This window comes from Antechinus flavipes, chromosome 6, assembly GCF_016432865.1.
Source record: "Antechinus flavipes isolate AdamAnt ecotype Samford, QLD, Australia chromosome 6, AdamAnt_v2, whole genome shotgun sequence".
Classification (NCBI taxonomy): domain Eukaryota; kingdom Metazoa; phylum Chordata; class Mammalia; order Dasyuromorphia; family Dasyuridae; genus Antechinus; species Antechinus flavipes.
This window is the reverse complement of record NC_067403.1, coordinates 195765184-195784644: the sequence shown is the minus strand read 5'-3', so window position 1 is coordinate 195784644 and position 19461 is coordinate 195765184. Positions and strand designations below refer to the sequence as shown.

General features: G+C 33.0%; 1 protein-coding gene and 1 non-coding gene across 3 annotated transcripts in view; both read left to right on the top strand.

The window, feature by feature from the left end:
• NSD2 (nuclear receptor binding SET domain protein 2) overlaps positions 1-19461 on the top strand; it is a 123844-nt gene that overhangs the window by 91666 nt on the left and 12717 nt on the right. For both annotated transcript variants that reach the window (XM_051965984.1, XM_051965983.1), the window contains 6 exons: positions 2611-2714; positions 4429-4698; positions 6249-6365; positions 16000-16141; positions 17083-17189; positions 18442-18646. In XM_051965984.1, coding sequence (XP_051821944.1) covers positions 2611-2714; positions 4429-4698; positions 6249-6365; positions 16000-16141; positions 17083-17189; positions 18442-18646 — 945 coding nt within the window. The remainder of the gene's footprint in view (positions 1-2610; positions 2715-4428; positions 4699-6248; positions 6366-15999; positions 16142-17082; positions 17190-18441; positions 18647-19461) is intronic.
• Positions 15782-15906, top strand: LOC127542165 (small Cajal body-specific RNA 23). Its single transcript, XR_007948561.1, has one exon. It is a non-coding gene; the product is annotated as a small Cajal body-specific RNA 23 (non-coding RNA).

The following is a 19461-nucleotide window of genomic DNA, read 5'->3' as shown; positions in this document are numbered from 1 at the left end:
AAGAAATCCAAAACTGTAACAATCACAAAAATGAAAATTAAAATAGCTCTGAAAAATTACCTTAAAACCATAAAATTAGCAAAATCACTGTTTGATAATAGAATTTGGTCAGTGCTTATGTGACTAGAAAAACCGATGTGTTAATATGGCTTGTGGTACTGTGAATTGTTTCAGTATTTTAGGGAGTAAATATTATATAACAAAAGTTATAAAAGTGTTGATAGCCTTCATTCCAGCAATGCCACTTTATATTTTATACAGGGAGCAGGAAGGGGTGGGGTGGGGAGGGTAGGTAAAGTACAGAATGTCTGATCTGTGGGTTGTATGAGGCTTGCAGAATCATTAGCTAAAGAAATCTCAGCTGATGATGAAGTGAAAGCTAAGTACAGCAACCTTCCATTCTTTTAAGTTTTTAAGATGATAATTTTGTATGGCCTACGAATGATGTTATAAATATCCAAATGGCCCCCTTGGCAGAAAAAAGGTTTCCTGTTCCTTTTTTGTACCCTAAATATGTTACTGACAAGAAAAAAAGATCTATATATGTAAAGATATACCTTGTTGCAGCATTTTCGTAGCCAAACAAATCCTAGAAATAAATAGTACCTAACAACTTGGAAATTATTAAGTCTAAATTACAGTGTATGAGTGTAATGGAATATTATTATGCTGAAAGAAAATAGAAATAGGAAAAAAATGCTGTGACTTAGAGAAGGAGAAATTAAAAGAAAATGTAATCCAACTATCACTGCTATGTAAATACTAAAAACATTAAAAAACAATAAAATCCATATTACATAAATAAGGTAGTTTTGCTTTGTCTGAATAGTGTGTATGTATGTGTGTATCTTTTTTTTTTTTTTTTTAAACAATTAGTGTATAAGTTTTTATTTACATTTCTAATCTCTTACAGGCAGGTCCTCCTTATCACCTCCTGCCTGGTCTTTTGCAATAAATAGCCTTCTAGTTAGTCTCCCCATTATTTCCCTCATGTTTCTCTCCATTCCATTTGATCTTCCACACAGCTATCAATATGATCTGCTATAAAGCAAATAGGCAGTGTTCCTATTCAATAAACTCTAGGGGCTCCCTGTTACATCCAGGATCTGCCAGTCTATCATTAACTGCTTATTAAGTACCTACTCTGCCAGGTATCTTGACACTGGGAATACAAAGACAAAATTTAGTCCTTTGCCCTCAAAAGATAGTCCTTTCCCTCAGGAAGTGGAGTGTGACAGGGGAGACAATATGCAAACAATGATCTACAAACAAGTTTTATACTGAACAAATAGGAAATTATCAGTAGAGGGAAGGCACTAGAATCCATAGATATTAAGCAGATTTCCTACAGGAGATGGAATTTTATCTAGGAAGTCAAGGGACAGAAATGAGGAAGGAGAGACAACTAGTGAAAATACTCAGAGTTAGGAGAGAGGGAATATCTTGTGTGAAGGACAAGAAGAAGAACATTGTCAGAGTATGTGTGGTGAGCAAGGTATAAAAAGACTGGGTAAAGTGGAGGGGTTAGTTATGAAGAACTTTGAACACTAAATAGAAGATTTAATATTTTATCTAGAAAGTGACAGGGAGTCACTGGTTTATTGCATATGGGGGGAGAGAGTGACATGACATGATCAGACATGCACTTTGGTGGCTAAAATGAAAGATGATGTGGAGAGAGGAAATATTTGAGGCAGACCAACTATTGTAATAGTACAGATTTGTGGTATTAAGGCAGTCTTAGGAGAGAAGGGGACATGTTGAAGAGATTACAAAGAGGAAATCCATAACCTTGGACATCAGATTGGATATGGGGGGAGTCAAGGATGACACCTGGATTGCAACCCTGGGTGACTGAGAGGAGGATGGTGATAAGGAAATTTGGGGAGAAAGTAATGAGTTCTGTTTTGAATATGTTTAAATTGTCTATAGGACATTGAGTTCAAGGTCTAATAAGCATTGGAGATTGTAGAATGGAGGTCAGCTGAAAGATTAGAGCTGTATTTAAAAAATTGCAAATCTTTAGCAGATAAATGAGAATTGAATCCCTGGAAGCTGAGGAGATCACTAAGTGAAGATAGTGCAGAGAGAAAAGAGTCGAGGCTTTGGGGGGAACTAGACCATGACTGGATATGACCTAAATGAGGATGCAATAAAGGAGACTGAAAAAAAGTGGTCACATAGGTTGAAGGAGAACCAGGAAACTAGTGTCACAAAAATCCTAGAGAAAAAAAGAGTATCAAGGAGAAAAATATGTTCGATTGACCATGCTTACTTTTGGCTTTTAAAACTTCATAACCAGACCTCTTTTCACCTTTTCATTTTTTCTGGGCTTGGCTTCATTTTGCATCAGTTTATATATGTCTTTTCATGCTTCCTTGTATTAATCATTTTCATTTTTTTCTCCATATATTCATATACCGCAGTTAGTTGATGTGTTGATGGCATCCACTATAAGCTAATGTTTGAAATCAATTTAGCCAAAAAATAAACAAGAGAAATTGTAAGGAACATAGCATAAAAGAGAGATGAGCTATTTCTATTAACAAAGCTTTTTACCCATATTTCCTTGCTTTTTTTTTTTTTTTTTTTTTTTTTTTTTTTTTTTAGCACTGCAAGAAGCTGAAGCTCGTTTTCGAGAAATAAAGCTTCAGCGGGAAGCCAGAGAAACCCAGGAAAATGAACGTAAACCTCCACCTTACAAACACATTAAGGTGAGACTTCTAAATATAAATGTTTGAAGAAATAATTAGAGTATAATATTAAACTCAATATTGATAAATTGGGTGACTACATATTAATGTTAAGTTTCAAATGTTAAACATTTGTGCAACTGTATAGGGAATCTCAAGAATAGACATATAGCTAGCATACATTTTTTATGGTGTCATCTTCAGTAAATAATAGCCATGTTAAAAAAAATTATTGCAAAGCAATACTGTGGAAGTTAGATCATACTCTAGACAAATAGAAAAAAATTGAACACCAAGTGGTATGTGAAAAGTGCAGTATGAACAATGTGGGTAATAATTTTTGGAGAAAATCATTGAAAGAAAGAGAAAATCATTTACCTGGATAAAAAGCAAATTTGGGTCATTTTAGAATTGTGTACAGGAATATCTCTTATAAGATCGACATTGCATAGAAGAGATAGATTTTGAGCTTTACTTGCCCTGGTTTGGTAGGATTTCAAGAAATATAGGGATGAACAAAAAACATTTTAAACAGACAGGGAATTCACAAATGTACTCAAGGCGACAAGATATGCTTATGAGGGGAAAAGATAATTCAGTTAGGGTAGAGGAAAATGGGAGCTGAAGTGTGAATAAGGTAGATTACAGTCAGACTGTGGAAGACCTTGTTTTTGACCTTGGTGTCTGATCTAATGAAAGTAGTTGCAGCTTGCATGGGTTTGATAATTAAAGTTTCACATTTGAAGATGAGGATCTAGGGATTGATATTAATATTAATACTAGGGGAAATGTAGGTGTACAAAAGAGATAAAGCAAAAAAGATATTTAAGTAACTTATTAGATATATTTGTTCAGCACTAGTTAATGATGCACCAAAAAAACAAAAAACATGTGCTTTCTGTTCTCAGATAGCTCATAATATTGTAATTACAGTCTAGGTATTAGGGCCAGAAAGAGCATTGAAGATATTTTTGTTCAGCACTAGTTAATGATGTACAAAAATCCCCCAAATAAATCATGTGCTTTCTGTTCTTAAATAGTTCATAATATTATGATCACAATCTAGATGTTGGGATCAGAAAGATCATTGAATGAACTTTCTGTCCCCTTCGTTTATTGTTTCTTTTCCATTTCAGTGGCCCATTGACCAGACCTCAATCGTATGTCACTTTTCCCTACAACTGATAAGGTGTTTAATTTTTATTTTGCTAGGTCTGTGATTCTCCTTAAAATAAGTAAATATTTACACGCATAATGTATTTTACACGTATGCACATTCATGTGTGTACACACACACACACACACACTCTATAAGCACCTATTCTGTTTTTTAATAAGAAAGGATCCATTAAGGCTCTTTCCTCTTATATTTGATAATACTATACTTCTAGATCCTTTTGGCCACCTTCTGTTTTATCATACAGATGAGTATGCAATTGAAAGTAGAGGAAGATTCGTTTTCATAGAATACTTTTCAGTTTTTCTCTGCTTCTTCCTCTACTGCTTTCTTTATACTGTTATTACTTGAATTTAGAAAATTAGGAATTACCCATCTAACTGTTATTGGTAAGCTTTTTTACCTAATGATGTCCAAAATCTTATTCTTTAGTCTCGGAATAGAAGGCAAATGATTAAGATTAATAATATGTTAGCTGGATTTCTCATTTTGGTTATATCATATAAAATCGCTAGGTTTCCTACTTTTCTTTAAAGTAGTTTCATTTTCTATGCTCAGGTGAATAAACCTTGTGGAAAAGTTCAGATATATACAGCTGATATTTCTGAAATTCCCAAATGCAACTGCAAGCCCACAGATGAAAATCCCTGTGGTTTCGACTCAGAGTGTTTAAATCGGATGTTAATGTATGAGTGCCACCCTCAAGTTTGTCCAGCAGGAGAGCAGTGCCAAAATCAGTGCTTTACCAAACGTCAATACCCAGAGACGAAGATCATTAAAACTGATGGCAAAGGTTGGGGCCTAGTTGCCAAGAGGGATATTAAAAAGGTATGTGATATTTTTTCATTGTAAGAAAATCAGAAAAGAATGCTCTTTTCCGAACTTTATTTAGTTGTCACATGATCTAAAATTGGGAAACTTCTCAAAGTATGATTGTACTACTTATTTTTAAAATTTTTATTCTGAAGCAAAAGTGGTAGTGTTCGGTGTTAATGGAAAAAGAAATCTTAACTCAAAAAGGCAACACTGCCCTTTGGAAGAAGTAGTCATTAGTTGTGAAGAATTGTTCTATTTCAAGTGATATTGGAAAAAAGTGATATTTTAGTTCTATGCAACTACAAGTAGTAGAATTCAGACAATATTTTTAGTTTCCCATTTATCCTACTACTTTAAAAATGTGTTTTATCAGTGTTTTTTAAACGTATATCTGTCTTGGTAGCTATAGTTTTCCAGAGTTCAAAAAAGTCTGATGACAGATGAGGCAATTGATTCTTTCCTTTTAACTAGTAGTAAATGAATATCTAGTCTGAACCCAATGGTAGGTTAAAAAGCAATCTTGTTTGTATAAGAATGATAAATTGAGCATGTGTATTTTTTTCTTACCTTTCTAAATTTCTATTTTTTCCAGTCCATTTTGCTGTGTTCTTTTGAGAGACTATATAAAAATGGAAATGTAATGGTCATTTAAAAGAAGTTATCATTCTAAATATAGTTTTCTTACTTGTCTTGGGTATCAAGTTTGCTTCTGGATGTTTAGGGGCATTACCAGTGAATATTCTGAATGGTTAAAGATATATCATGTGTGGTGAGAGGGTGTAAATAGAGGAATGGCTTATGGGAAGTTATGCTTGTGACATATACTGACCATGTGACCCTGATCAAATCACTTCTCAATGCCCGTGTTAACTTTCCAAGCTTATATATAAGCAGGTCCCAATCTGCACTGGTACAGGAGTTTCTTCCATCAGAGTTCTTTATATTGGTAAAGTTACCTATGTAGTCTTAATGAATTACTCAGAAATGACGCCTAGCGAAATTGCTGTGTCACTCTCTTGGAGCCTCTAAAATTTCCTAAATCTTAGAAAAGTTAGTCTGGGGGTAGAGCCAAAAAGCAGATTTGAGGTATTCATGGCTCATTAGCAGTCTCTGCTAATTTTCTCAGCTTATCCTCTTGTTTTAAGGAACAGACTTGGGAGAAAGTTTTCTTACAGAATCAACAATTGGTTAAAGAAAGAATTGGGTTAGGAAACTTTTAAAGCCTAAGTGGCACATCCTTTGCAGTCAGTCTCTATTTCAGCTCTTCATTCTTAGTATATAGGAATTCTTACACTGTCTAGTAATCAAAAAAAAAAAGGTTAAACTTGTGAGCTGGTACAGGTGATTTTTATGTTTCAGTCAAGTCTTCTAAGCCCTTGGCCTTCGATGACCAGTCTAAAGAAAAGAATTATAGCTCACAGAAGATCTTTGATCAGTACTTTAATATTTTAAATATGAGACGCTGTTCCTGTCCTACTTGATAATGATGTAGGATATAAGATGTTTTCTTTGAACTGTGTGTGATATATTATTTATTTTAGCTACGTTCTTCTGATCTACAGGGAGAATTTGTGAATGAGTATGTTGGTGAATTAATTGATGAAGAAGAATGTATGGCAAGAATCAAATATGCACATGAAAATGACATCACACATTTCTATATGCTTACTATTGATAAGGTAATGCCAGATGAATTTACATTATAAATTTGAGGGTTCTTAATGTTTTGTATTATCATAGTATTTTAACACAGTTTTTCCATTGTGAATAATACATTTCTTTTATGAAATTATAGCTTTTCTTCCTTCTTTACTCTTAAGCACAAGGCAACTAGGTAGCGAAGCTCAGAGCCTGGAATCAGAAATTCAAATGTGTCCTCAAATATTTATCAGCTGTGTGACCTTGATCAAGTTACTTAACTTCGGCCTTAACTGGAAAATGGGAATAATAACTCCTACCTCCCAGGATCATTATGAGAATCAAATGAAATCATATTTGTAAAGCACTTAGCACAGGATCTGATATATAGTAGACACTATATAAATGCTTATTTATTTCCTCTGCCTCTTTATTAACCTTACCCTCAGAGTTTTAAAAAAAAACCAAAAAATTTGGATTCAAATCCTTTTTTTCCCCCACATTCTAGCTGAGTGACCCTTGACAGGTCATCTGATGACTCTGTATTCTAGGCTACTTTCTAAGACAATGAACTACAGAGCCTGTGCCAACTTGAATTGGAAGAGGAAGTTTTTTCCCAAGAGTTCCTTAAGCCAATTTAAATGACAGGTCCAGTCCTATCCAATTAACATCATGTTTCTTTAGTGTTTTATTCTGCATTGTCTAGTGCAGTCCAGCAGCATAAATAAAAGGTTTGAATTTATCTTCTTTTGAAGCAGAATATTTCATCAGCTCCTATTAAGTACTTATTATGTCCAAAGTATCATGGATACAAAAACAAAATCTCTAAAGTGATTGACATGGGTTAGTAAGGCAGGTGTAAGAAAGAAAGAGGAGTTGTGTAATTTTCAAGACCTTACAACAAGAAGAGATGAATGACTTACCAGTGTTCAGCCCCATATATCCTCCTTTCCTTCCCCCCTGTTCATGGCCTTGAAGTACATAGCACTCTGCTCATATGGTAGAGTGAGCCATGGCAATCTCGGTTTCTGAATGTCAGAGGTTTTTTGGGGGATAACCATAGATGTCTGATGGGTGTTAGATGAACTTCCTTTATGAAATGGACAAAGGAGGGTTGAATACATGCACACAAAATTTGGTGTAAAAATACATTAAATGCAATAAGGAAACAAGCAAGAATTGGAGTGGGGTGGGGACCAAACACTCAAGAGAGGATAAAACAGGAAACAGGAGTAGTTACAAGCAAAACTAACTTCCTGATCCTAAAGGTTAGAGTAAAAAAGAGAAAGGAGGAAAAAGAAAAGTTTTTTAAAAATGAAGCTAAGGGGTGGGGGTGCTGAAACAAGATAAAACTTGTTTCAGACATTTGGAGAATGGCTGAACAAATGTGGTATATAAATGTAATGGAATGAGATTATTTCATAGACTCTTAGGCAGAATAACAATTTCTGTAAGGACAGCAACCCTGTAATGAAAAGCTGCTTTGAAAGAATTCTGATCAATGCAGTCACCAAATATATCCGCAGAGAGGTTGGTGAAATTAGTGACCTTTTGGTGGAGAAGTAATGGCCTTGAGATGCAGCAAGAGATAGGCATTTCTGGCTGTGAATTCATTTTGTTTGACTGCTTCCTTGTTATAAGGCTTTCTTTTATATTTTCTTTTTTAATTGAGGGGAAAAATTAGTAAGAATGATGCCAAAAAAAGAGGGCCACTGAAATATTTTTCAAAAACAGCAGAAGAAAGCATATAAGTAGGACAATTTGGAAAGTAGCATATACACACTATATATCTATACAATTGTGTATATTTGTTTATTTATATTCATATATAATATACATATGTGTGTAGATAGGCAAGAGAAAAAAGAAAATTTTTTACCAGTTAGTGGACAGACATTGAAGAAAATCGATAGCCTGCTTATTTAAAGGGGTTTCTGGTCAAGAGAGCTGTGAACATAAGCTGTTTTAGAGGAAAATAATCCAACCCATACTAGGACCTAAGAGGGCATCCTGCTCTTGTCATAGCAGACATTGTTGTTAGAATATGAGCTGCTTGTCGGCAGGGATTTTTTTTTTTTTTGTCTTTCTTTGTATCCCCAACACTTAGCATTATTAGTACCTGGTACATAGTTTGCTCTTAATAAATGCCTGTTGACTAATTCACAGCATTATTTCATGATGAGTATCATCCTGTTTTAATAACTTAATAGTCATTTGTCATTTTGTTTTCATGTGCAAGTGAATCTTTAATGTCTGAGAAACCAGCATCACTATTTCAGAGGCCAACCTGTCAACAAATCATAGCAATTTAACCTGTATCAGGGTATGTGTTACAGATCCCGATACGGTGGACCATAACAAGAAAGATAAGACAAAATCATTACATTTTAGGACAATGGAATTTCAGTGGAGAAACTCAATAATAGAAAATGATTAAAGCAAGCTGACTTTTTCTAAGCCTCATCTCAATGTTTGGCTTGTTAAGAACATATCAATACAAAGCCACATGGAAAGGATTTTAGAAACAAATTTTGTTGTTTTTGAGTCGTGCCTTTGGGACTCTTATTTGAGGTTTTCTTGGCAAAGATTCTGAAATGGTTTGCCATTTCCTTCTCCCACGTATTTTGCAGCTGAGCAAAGTGAGAACAGGGTGAACTGACTTGCCCGGGGATCACATAGTGTTATGCCACAGTTTTCTTTTATTGTCCTGACTCAGTTTCCCTAATTATCCTGACCCAGGCCTGCCTCAGTTTCTCTAAGTGTTTGCTTCAGTTTATAATTGTCCTACAAAACCTCTACTCCCTCTTTATCAGAATATTTGATAAGGATAAAAGAGCTTATGTTTTAGAATATCAGAATGCCTCTCCCCATCCCAAGCTATCAGAATATCTGATACTGTCTTATCAGGATGCCTCTCCCCATCTCTGGGGTACCTCCCCCTATTATGTCATCCCCCTTTCCGGAGGCTCATCCCACCCTGTCAGAGTCCTATTCCTGCTCTCAGCACCCTGCCTCTGCCCTTGCCTTGGTCTACCTCCTATGTCTGAGCTACCTGTATATATGTCATTGAGAATATACATTGTTTGCTGGATTCTTGGAGACGATAGTCTCATTCAGCCCTGGGACCAAACCATGGATCCATTTGGTCCCAGTAAATCTCTACCTTTTAATAAATTATTAAATACTCTTTAATCTCTATCTTGCCTCAGTTTCTCTGGCATTACAATAGCTCCTATGTTATTTGAGACTAGACTTGAACTCTGAAGAGGAAGTTTTTCAGACATCGCGCCTATTGCCATATCCATTATGCTTCCTGCCTGCCCAAGAAAAAAAAGATGTGCACATGGCTTTTCCCAATTACTTATATCCAACCCCTGTACAATTTAGATAATCTTTGAGAGATTCTATGTGTGGAAAAATTGATTTTTTAAAATATATCCAATAGTTTTTCTATTTTATTAAACAGAATAGAAAAAAGAAAAACAAAGGAAAATAAAACAAAACAGAACATTGTCATATTCCCAGAAGAACATCAGGGAGGATTCAAAATATGTGACAATAAGTTCAAGAAAGGATATATAATAGTAGAAGAAATTATTTATATTCATGAGTGTCCATTTTTGCTTCCTTATTGGTACTGCATACTCTACTTTATTCTTTTTTCTCATCCTCTCTTCTCCTCCCCCAAATAAGCTACTGTTAAGCGCAGATACACACACACACACACACACACACACACACACACACACACACAGTATGTGAAAAATTATTTACCCAACCCAGATGCCATGCTGTTGACAAAGTTTCCAGACTTAATCTAACTGATTGCTAGATGATTGGTCTTCAGTCAGAGATTAGACTTATATTCAAAACTTTTTCTAGTTTGGGGCAAGATCTGCCAGAGTTCACACCTCTAATGGTATATGTTTCAGGAATCCAGGGTTGTCTCCACACTTATTTAAATATTGGAGCATGATTTAGTGGAGGTCAAACATCCTAGCCCTCAAAATTAATATATAACATTAGCAAAATCCAGTGTTGCATTTAATTTCTCATTTTTGAGCCAATGTTATTCTATTTCTTAGTTTTAACTTTAGATGCATTGTAGATTCTCTGTGTAGTTATTTTTAAAAATAACTTCTATAATACCATATTATCTGAGAGAATACACGATTCTGTTGCCCAGAATGGGGAAAAGGGATTTCACAGAAATGGAAAACAGAGCTAGAAATGAGATAGTGTAGTCTTTGGGACAGAGAGTGATCATTTGGACCACATGGTAATTACCAGATAGCATTGCTTCCATCTTTCTCCCATAAATAAATATTTCTAAGATTGAGATATAGCAGAAAAAAAAGGAAGATGAAGAAAGAGGTATTTAGGCAATAATATGGGAATTGGTAAGAAGGGAGTTCAAAATTGGGACTTCAGAAGTTTTATCTCAATAAAGAAACCCTCAGAAGGAATAATAGACTGGAGTGGAAAGTAAATAATGAAGAGAAAAAAAAGAAAGGAAGAAAAGAGAAGGAAAGGATTTTGAAGTAACTTTTATTGAGATGGGAAAGGGCATGCACGGAAGAGAAGAAATGGATAAATGTGTAAAATAAAGAATGAATTCATTCAAGTAAACGCTAAAAATGAGGAGGAGGAGAGAGAGAGACTCCTTTGATTATGGATTAGCTTCAAACTACTAGCAACAGAAGTAATCTCAGGGATAAAGCACTTATTTTAAAGGGGAAAGGGATTAAAAACAAAGTCATATTAAAACATCCAATGAAGAAGAACTTAGAAACCTAAGGATCATAGTTTTAAGAATGAATGGATTAAGTAATCCAACAAAACTTTTAAAAAGAGTTCCAGAATAGAACACAGGATCAGTTTTCCAAACATATTGTAAACCCCCTGCAGCAGGGGATTGTAGTCAGACAAATGTAATCATAAAAAAGAAATAAAAACACAATATCAACAGAAATAAACAATGAAACTATTGTGCTTAAAGAAACTATTGATAGTAGACCAATGTTAGTACTAAGCATATATAATGCTTATATTTAAACTGGCATAATATTTAAATTCATTGTGGAAATTTCAACTGAACTGCAAAAAAAGATGGATAATAATACAATAGTAAAAGGAGCCTTGACTGTTCTGAGTAAACCTAACAAAGTTGAACAAAAGGGAAAAATACAGAATTACATAAAACTGTTACAGAATTTACAAAGGAAGACTTAAGGATCCTTCTAAATATAATAATTTAACTTTTTTTAGTACCACATATTAACCATTTTAAAACTTTTTTTAAGTTTTGAATTTCAAATTCTGTCCCTATCTCTCCTTCTCCCTCTCCTAGAGGTTATGAGTGATCATATATAGGTTATGCATATACAGTCAACCACATTTTATCTTTACAAAAGATGGGAACAGAGAAAGTATAAATAAATATTTTTAAAAGGTTTTAAAACTAAATGTACTTTAAAAGATCATATACAATAAAAATTGTAATCAATTCAGGGAATACAAACAAATGACCAAAATGAAGACTTAATATCATTCTACATAATGACTAGGTTAAAAAACAAAACTTAGAAACCATTATAAATGATAATCGTGAAAGTTTATGGTAATGACGAAACAACATGCCAAAATTTCTGTAATGTAGCAAAAAGCAGTCCTCAAAGGAAAAATTAATTCCTTGAAAACATATATTAACAAAGTAGAAAAAGAAAGGACTAAAGAAAAATATGAACTAGAATAATTATGAAATCAACAAATAAACCCAAAGCCCAAAAGAGGATTTTGAAAATAAGAAAAAACAGCTAAATTGAAGAGCTATAAAACATAATAAACCCAAAAGGCAAACTTATTAAAAGGAAAAGGTAGAGAAAATAAAATTAATAAAATTTAAATTGAGCAAAGTGAAAGCACAACAAAGATATTTCTAAAATGATCATTACCATAATTAAATGCCCACAAAAAACAAAAAATTTTAAAGATATTAAGGTTTTTCAAAAAAATATATATATGGGGGCAGCTAGATGGCACAGTGGATAGAGTACCAGCCCTGAAGTCAGGAGGACTAGAGTTCAAATCCGGCCTCAGACACTTAATACTTGCTAACTGTGTGACCCTGGGCAAGTTAAATAACTGCTGTGCGTGTGTGCGTGTGCGTGTGTGTGTATGTGTATATATATATATATATATATATATCCAGTCCAGTTGCCTCAGCCTGTGTGTGTGTGTGTGTGTGTGTGTAAGTAGCAATACCAAATAAGGAGCTTAATTAAATTTCAGAGCAATTGAACTAATTTTAAAAGGATGAGAAGGTCCAGATGAATTTACATAATTCCATCAGACTTTTTAAAGTTACACAAAATATTATCAAAAATGAAAAAAAAAGCTTCTTTTATGAGACAGATAATCTTAATATGTTAACCAGAAAAGGATAAAGGGAAAAAAGAGAATTTATAGACCGATATTACTAATTAAGATTGATTTTAAAAATTTAAATATAACCCAGGGGGAAAAAAATCAACTTTGATTTATGATTAGCATAGTTCAGATTAGGAAAATAATTAGAACCATGGTTTTCTAGAGCTAAGCTTAGCTTAGTATATAGTAAGCATTTAATAAATGCTTATTTACTTTGTGGTTCAGTAATTTCAGTCATATCCAACTCTGATCCTTTTTTTTTTTTTTTTTTTTTTTTTTGGCAAAGATATTAAAGTGGTTTGCCATTTCCTTCTATAGGCCAAATTTGAACCTTAGGTCTTCTTGACTCCAGACTTGGCTCTCTATCTGTCAGGCCATCTTGCTGCCCTTTGTTTACTTGGTTAGTTAGATGATTATGATTAACTGTCTAACCAAGTAAATTAGTCAGTTAATCATATTCCTCAATAAGTAATCATCCTTAATATTAAATACCTGTGTGCCAGTCTTTGTGCTAATCACTGAGCATACAAAGAAAGGTAAAAGGCTGTTTTTTAAGACTCAGTCCAATGGAGAGAAGACAATGTAACAGTAATGTACAAACGAAATGCACAGGGAAGAAAGCTCAATATGTGCTATGCACTTAAAAGATACAAAGAAGGACAAAAGACAGCTCTTGCCCTCAATCAGATAGAGAAGGTGGTTATGTGCAAATAAGTTCTATACAGAATCAATAGGAAATAATCAACATAAGAAAGGTTTTAGAATTGAAGGATTGGAAAGTGGAATTTTAGCTTGGAACTTTAGGGAAAGCAGGAGTTGAAAGAGGAAGAGGGAAGAATAATATTTTAAGAATGGGAACAATGGCGACCCTGAGTGTGAAGATGCAATATCTTGGTTAAGGAACAGCTAGGAGGCCATTGTGACTCTATCATTGTTGGGGAAGGAGAGGGAGTAAAGTGTAGAAAACCAGTAAATTGAAACTACATAATTACATATGGTGGTAAAATACTAGATTTCCTAATTAAGTACAAGAGTAAACTAAAAATGCATATATATTTTTAAGAAATGTTTTTTTTTTGCTAATTACATTTTTAAACAACTTTTTAAAAAACATTTTAAAAAAGTTTTTGAGTTCTAAATTCTATTCCTTCTTCCCTTCCTGAGATAATAAGCAATTTGATATACGTTGGATATGTGCAATCATGTAAAACATTTCCATCTTAGTCATTTTGTACAAGAACACTTGAATTCAAGTATAACAAAAAAAGTGACAGTGTATCTCAGTCTGTAGTGAGACAATAAACTTTTTTTTTTTTTTTGGTCTGGAGGCAGACAGAATGTTTCATTAAGAATTCTTTGGGCTTATTCTGAATCATTGTATTGCTTAGAGTTGCCAGGTCATTTACAATTTCTTCATCAAACAATATTGCTGTTACCCTGTACAATATTATCCTGGTTCTGCTCACTTGACTTTGTATCAGTTTGTGTAAATCTCTCTGTTTTTCTGAAATCATCCTGCTTGTTATTTCTTATAGCACAACAGAACTCCATCACAATCATAAACTACAGCTTGTTCAGCCATTCCCCAATTTATGAGCATCCCCTCAATATCCAATTTTTAGCCACCATAAAAAGAATTGCTATTAATCTTTTTGTACAACTAAGTCTTTCCCCTTTTTAAAAATTTTTTATCTCTTTGGTGTAGAGATCTAGTAGAAATAATATTGATGGATCAAAAGCTATGCAACAGTTTTATGATAAATATGCCTTTTGGGCATAGTTCCAAATTATGCTCCAGAGTGGTTGGATCAGTTCACAATTCCACCAGCAGTGCATTAGTGTCCCCTAATTTTCCCAAATCCTCTTTACCATATTAACTAATCTGATAGGTGTGAGTTGGTACCTCAGAGTTGTTAAATGTATGTATTTCTAGAAATGCTAGCAATAGCAACAAGATACCCAAAAGACACATAAGAAGTGATAAAATATAACTCTTTCCTGTCAATATGATGGTTTATTTAGAAAAATCATACAGACTCAAGAAAAAAAACTGAGAAACTAGCCTTCATTAATCGATCAGTATAAAAAATGAACCCCATAAAATCTTTACATTTTTGTTTAGTTAATACAAAATTCAGAAAAACTAACATCAAAGAAAATCCCTTTGCAAATTTAAGCAAAAACAGATAAAATGTCAGGGGCTTAATTTACCAAGAATATAAAAAGGAATTTAACTAGAAGAATGACAAATACTTATGGCTGGATCATTATAATATAATAAAAATGATAATACTATCTAAATGGATTTACAAACCCAGTGCAATATCTATGAAGTGACCAGAGTATATAATATAGAACTAGAAAGAATTATTTTGGAAATATCTAGAAAGTTAAGGGAAATAAGAAAAGTGGGAACCAAATAGAAATAGCACTTCTAGACTTCATATTATACTATAAAGTAATATTCAGTTCAGTTCTGTGATTAAAAAAAATTCAAAGTAGGGTAGAGTAACAAGTAGAAAACAGAATCACAATCAGTTAGACTTGATAAAACTACAGGACATTAATAACTTGGACAAGTTACCTACTTGATAATTGCTGGCTTAAACTGGAAAACAGCTTGGCAGAAATTAGGTCAACACCAACAACTTGTATACTACAAAGCTTCCAAACGATAGGGGATTTGCATCTTAAAAGTCATAACAAAGAAAAATTAAAAGAGAATCATATCAGATAGCTACTTTTTACAGTGTGGAGGAGTGCAATATGGTGGAAAGTTCTTAACTCCACAAAAGATAACAGGTGAGCTCAGTTAATGGTTTTGGCACTTTGCTGAAATGAATTAATTGATTTTCTTTTTATTTTTATGACATCTTCTCATAATTTGAAACTTTAAAAAAAATTCTGTTTACTGTACACACACAGATAATTTATAAATAACTTCTGTGTAGGTGAATGATGATGAGTCTTGCAAGATTGATGCTGAATGTTTTTAAAATGTCTTAGTAATTTTGTTAACTTAATATAACAGCTCACTAAAACTTTGTCCCTTCCATGTGATTGTGACAGTCAACAAGTGAGCTAGATAATTAGTATTGGATTGGGGGTGTCATATTTCAGCTCATATGATACACCATAGTTTTCAGTACTACAAGTAAAAATTATCTGCAATTTTTATTTTTCTTTTAAAAAAAAGAGCTTTTCAAAGTTTTACCTAACATATAAAATTGATATGCTAACTTTTAGGACCGGATAATTGATGCTGGTCCCAAAGGAAACTATTCCCGATTCATGAATCACAGCTGCCAGCCAAATTGTGAGACTCTGAAATGGACAGTAAATGGAGATACTCGTGTGGGATTGTTTGCTGTGTGTGATATTCCTGCAGGTATGTTGAGTTTTGACTAAAAACCTCTCGTTACCAATATTTGTGAAGAAGCCCAAGGAAATTCAATCAATTTTAATAATGTACCATTTTCAAAGTATCAGCAATCCCTAGGCAATTTCCCTGACCTTTGTCATTCCTTGTTTACTCATCTATAAAATAAAGATAATAATAATCTGTTTCCATAGATGGTTGTGAGGATTAAATGAAATAATGTATAAATTATTCTGCAAACCTTAAAAGTGCTATCTAAATGTTAGCTATCACTATTATTATTGTTATTACAAAGTTTAGATTAATTCCTGTTCCTATGAAGGTGATAATTTAATAAAGGGAGAAAATATATAATATTGAGTAAAGTGTAATATATAAATTCACTAAGTAAAAAACAATGTTATATAAAGCTGAAATATGGGAGTATGAGACAAGATTATTTACCAATAGAAGAAATCAAAGACTTCATGGAGGATATAACATTTGAGTTGTGCCTACGACAACATGAAGAGGTTTAGGAGACAGCATGGACAAATATACAGTATAAATGAAAGTGCCAAGAGTTTAGATTATGTGGAAGGTAATAACTTTGAAATTAATTATGGATGGTATTGAATTTGAATAGGCCAAGGAATTTTATAAATTACTTACAATAAATTACTTTCCTCTCTCTTTCATGTTATGAGAGTTTGTATAGTTTCTATAAATAGGATAAAGAAAAATAGGATAGTAGACCCCCCCCAAATGTTTATAGTTTTGTCTCAACATTTGTTCATTTTCTGTGAATCACAGCTGCCATGCTGTGTCTTTTAAATAATTTTAATAAATTTGGAGATTCATATATTAAGTATATTTTAATATACATATTAAAATGAATAGAATGTAATTTGTGAGCAGTTTATTACTCTTTGAAGATAAACATTTTGATACTATTGAGTTTCTTTTCCTAGGGACAGAACTGACTTTTAATTACAACCTTGATTGTCTGGGCAATGAAAAAACTGTCTGTCGATGTGGTGCCTCTAACTGTAGTGGATTCCTTGGTGATAGACCAAAGGTATAGCAATAATTTAAATTTTCTTTTCTTTTTTTTTTCTTTTTAAAGCAAGGGTAGTTAAATTGCATAGCAAGATGTGTGACAAGATTAAATTTCCTTAATGCATACAGGAAGGTACATTTTAGGTGGTACAAGTTGATCTGCTTTCCCTCAGTGAACTTTTATTTGCATTTAGAAAGTTGATCATTGGTTAGTTCTAAAGAAAACTAAAAATTGGAAGTTTTCTCATTTAATAATCTATGTGGCTACAATAGGGATATTGTACAATTTGTAGTGTTTATTTGAAAGGCAGAGGCAGAGGTAAATGGGAAGAAGCAAAAGAAGACATCTAATTTTTTCCTAGAAGTTTTTAGAAGTGTAATATTTCTTGTTGCTTAATTAACAGTCATGTTTTGTTAATCAGTTAACAGTGTTATTTATTTCCTTGCTCTGGCAAGGGTTAACAAAAAATTGCCCAAGCCAAAACTTCTAAGGTAAACATAAAGGAACCTCTGGCCTGAGAGTCAGTTTCAGCTTTTAACACATCTGTTTTCAGAGTACTGTTACTCAAATTACTTGTGCTATGTTTTTAATTTTAGAAGTAGGTGAGTATAACATTTTATATTTTTCTCTCTCATAGGGAGCAGAGTGGGATTGATAATGGAGAAATAAAGCACTAATGTAAATTGTATTTATATGTGACCTTTCAGTGATTCTTTCTATGCTTCAATGGGAAAATCTGGTTTTGAGTCTAGGCCCCACCTCTATGAGCAAATCATATCGGTTCTCTGTTTTTCAATTTCTTTTATGTGGTTGAGAGGAAAGCACTTTGTGAACAATGAAACATGAATTTGTTAAACAATAAAACATGAATTTGTTATTAATTATCCTCAGTGGGATAAAAAAAAATTCTTTACCCTTTCTATAATATGTTAACATCTTTGTTTAAAAAGGGTTATCTATCTCATTAGTTTAATTGACATGTTTTTCAATGTATATTAAGGTAAATCAAGCTTGAGATGTATAAATTTTACATGAGATTCTCTTTTTTATTTACTTAAATTGATTTAGTAAAAGTCATTTAAAAACTTTCCCCTATATGGAATTTAGCCTAGTTTCTTCCATATCTTAATAGGGAACTTTCTAAAATTTTGTCCCCTGATTTTGAATCCCTTGAATTATCAGCATTTCCTCTACCCTAATAATGTAGGGTGTTAATCAGTTTGGAAAAAAATTTTTTCTAAAGTAAACACAACTTAACTGTTTATCCTAGAACTCAGCTGCTCTTTCTTCAGAGGAGAAGGGCAAAAAGACTAAGAAAAAAACAAGGAGACGTAGAACAAAAGGTGAAGGAAAAAAAGAATCTGAAGATGATTGTTTTCGTTGTGGTGATGGAGGTCAGTTGGTACTATGTGATCGGAAATGTTGTACTAAAGCTTATCACCTCTCCTGTCTGGATTTGGTTAAACGACCTTTTGGTAAGTTAACTTATAATTGGATTCACATGCATGTTAATATCTTTCCTAGAGTGTTTTTTTAAATGAACATATTTATATGTTTTCAGATACTACCTTGATTTGATATGTTTCAACTTGATGTACTTGCAATCTGATGAAATTATTATTTTCTGATAGGATGAGGAAAGACTCTTTTACTCTTAAGTCATTGCTTTTAACCAGTTTTTAAACATTAATTTGATTTCAGTTAGTTGCATTTTAAATACTTAATTTTAGACATTTTAAGCACTCTCGAGTCTGAGTAATTTACTGAGTACTTAAAATATCTATGCAATCAAGCAGTGATTTTTTAATTACAAAAATTGGAATGGAATATATAGAATCTCATGAGTTGAAAAAATGTCCCAGATTATGTAGTTCAGCTTTTCTCTGAGGAATGACTTATCTCTCTAATCTCCCAACTGCTCATTCAGAAGGCTTTTCTTGACCTATTTTCTCAGAGTTGCCATGAAGAAGACATCTTTGTTTGTCATGAAAGACATCATCTATAACTCATGTTCTTTGGAGTTTGATAGTTTTATATTAAAGACTTGGCACATCTGCCACAACCTTTTTATATACCTAGCACACTGCTGTATTCATATGTGCTTAGTAAAAGTGTGATTAAATTTAATGGAAAAAACAAAAAATAGATCCTCTTTTGGGGATCAATATCATGTATTAGTCATATATAGATTCTAAAGAATCCTTTTCACCACTAGAAGGCACTGTTGAACTTTTAAAGGAAATTCACACTTAAAAGAATGAAAGTAGTAAACCTGTGTAAAAATGGAAAT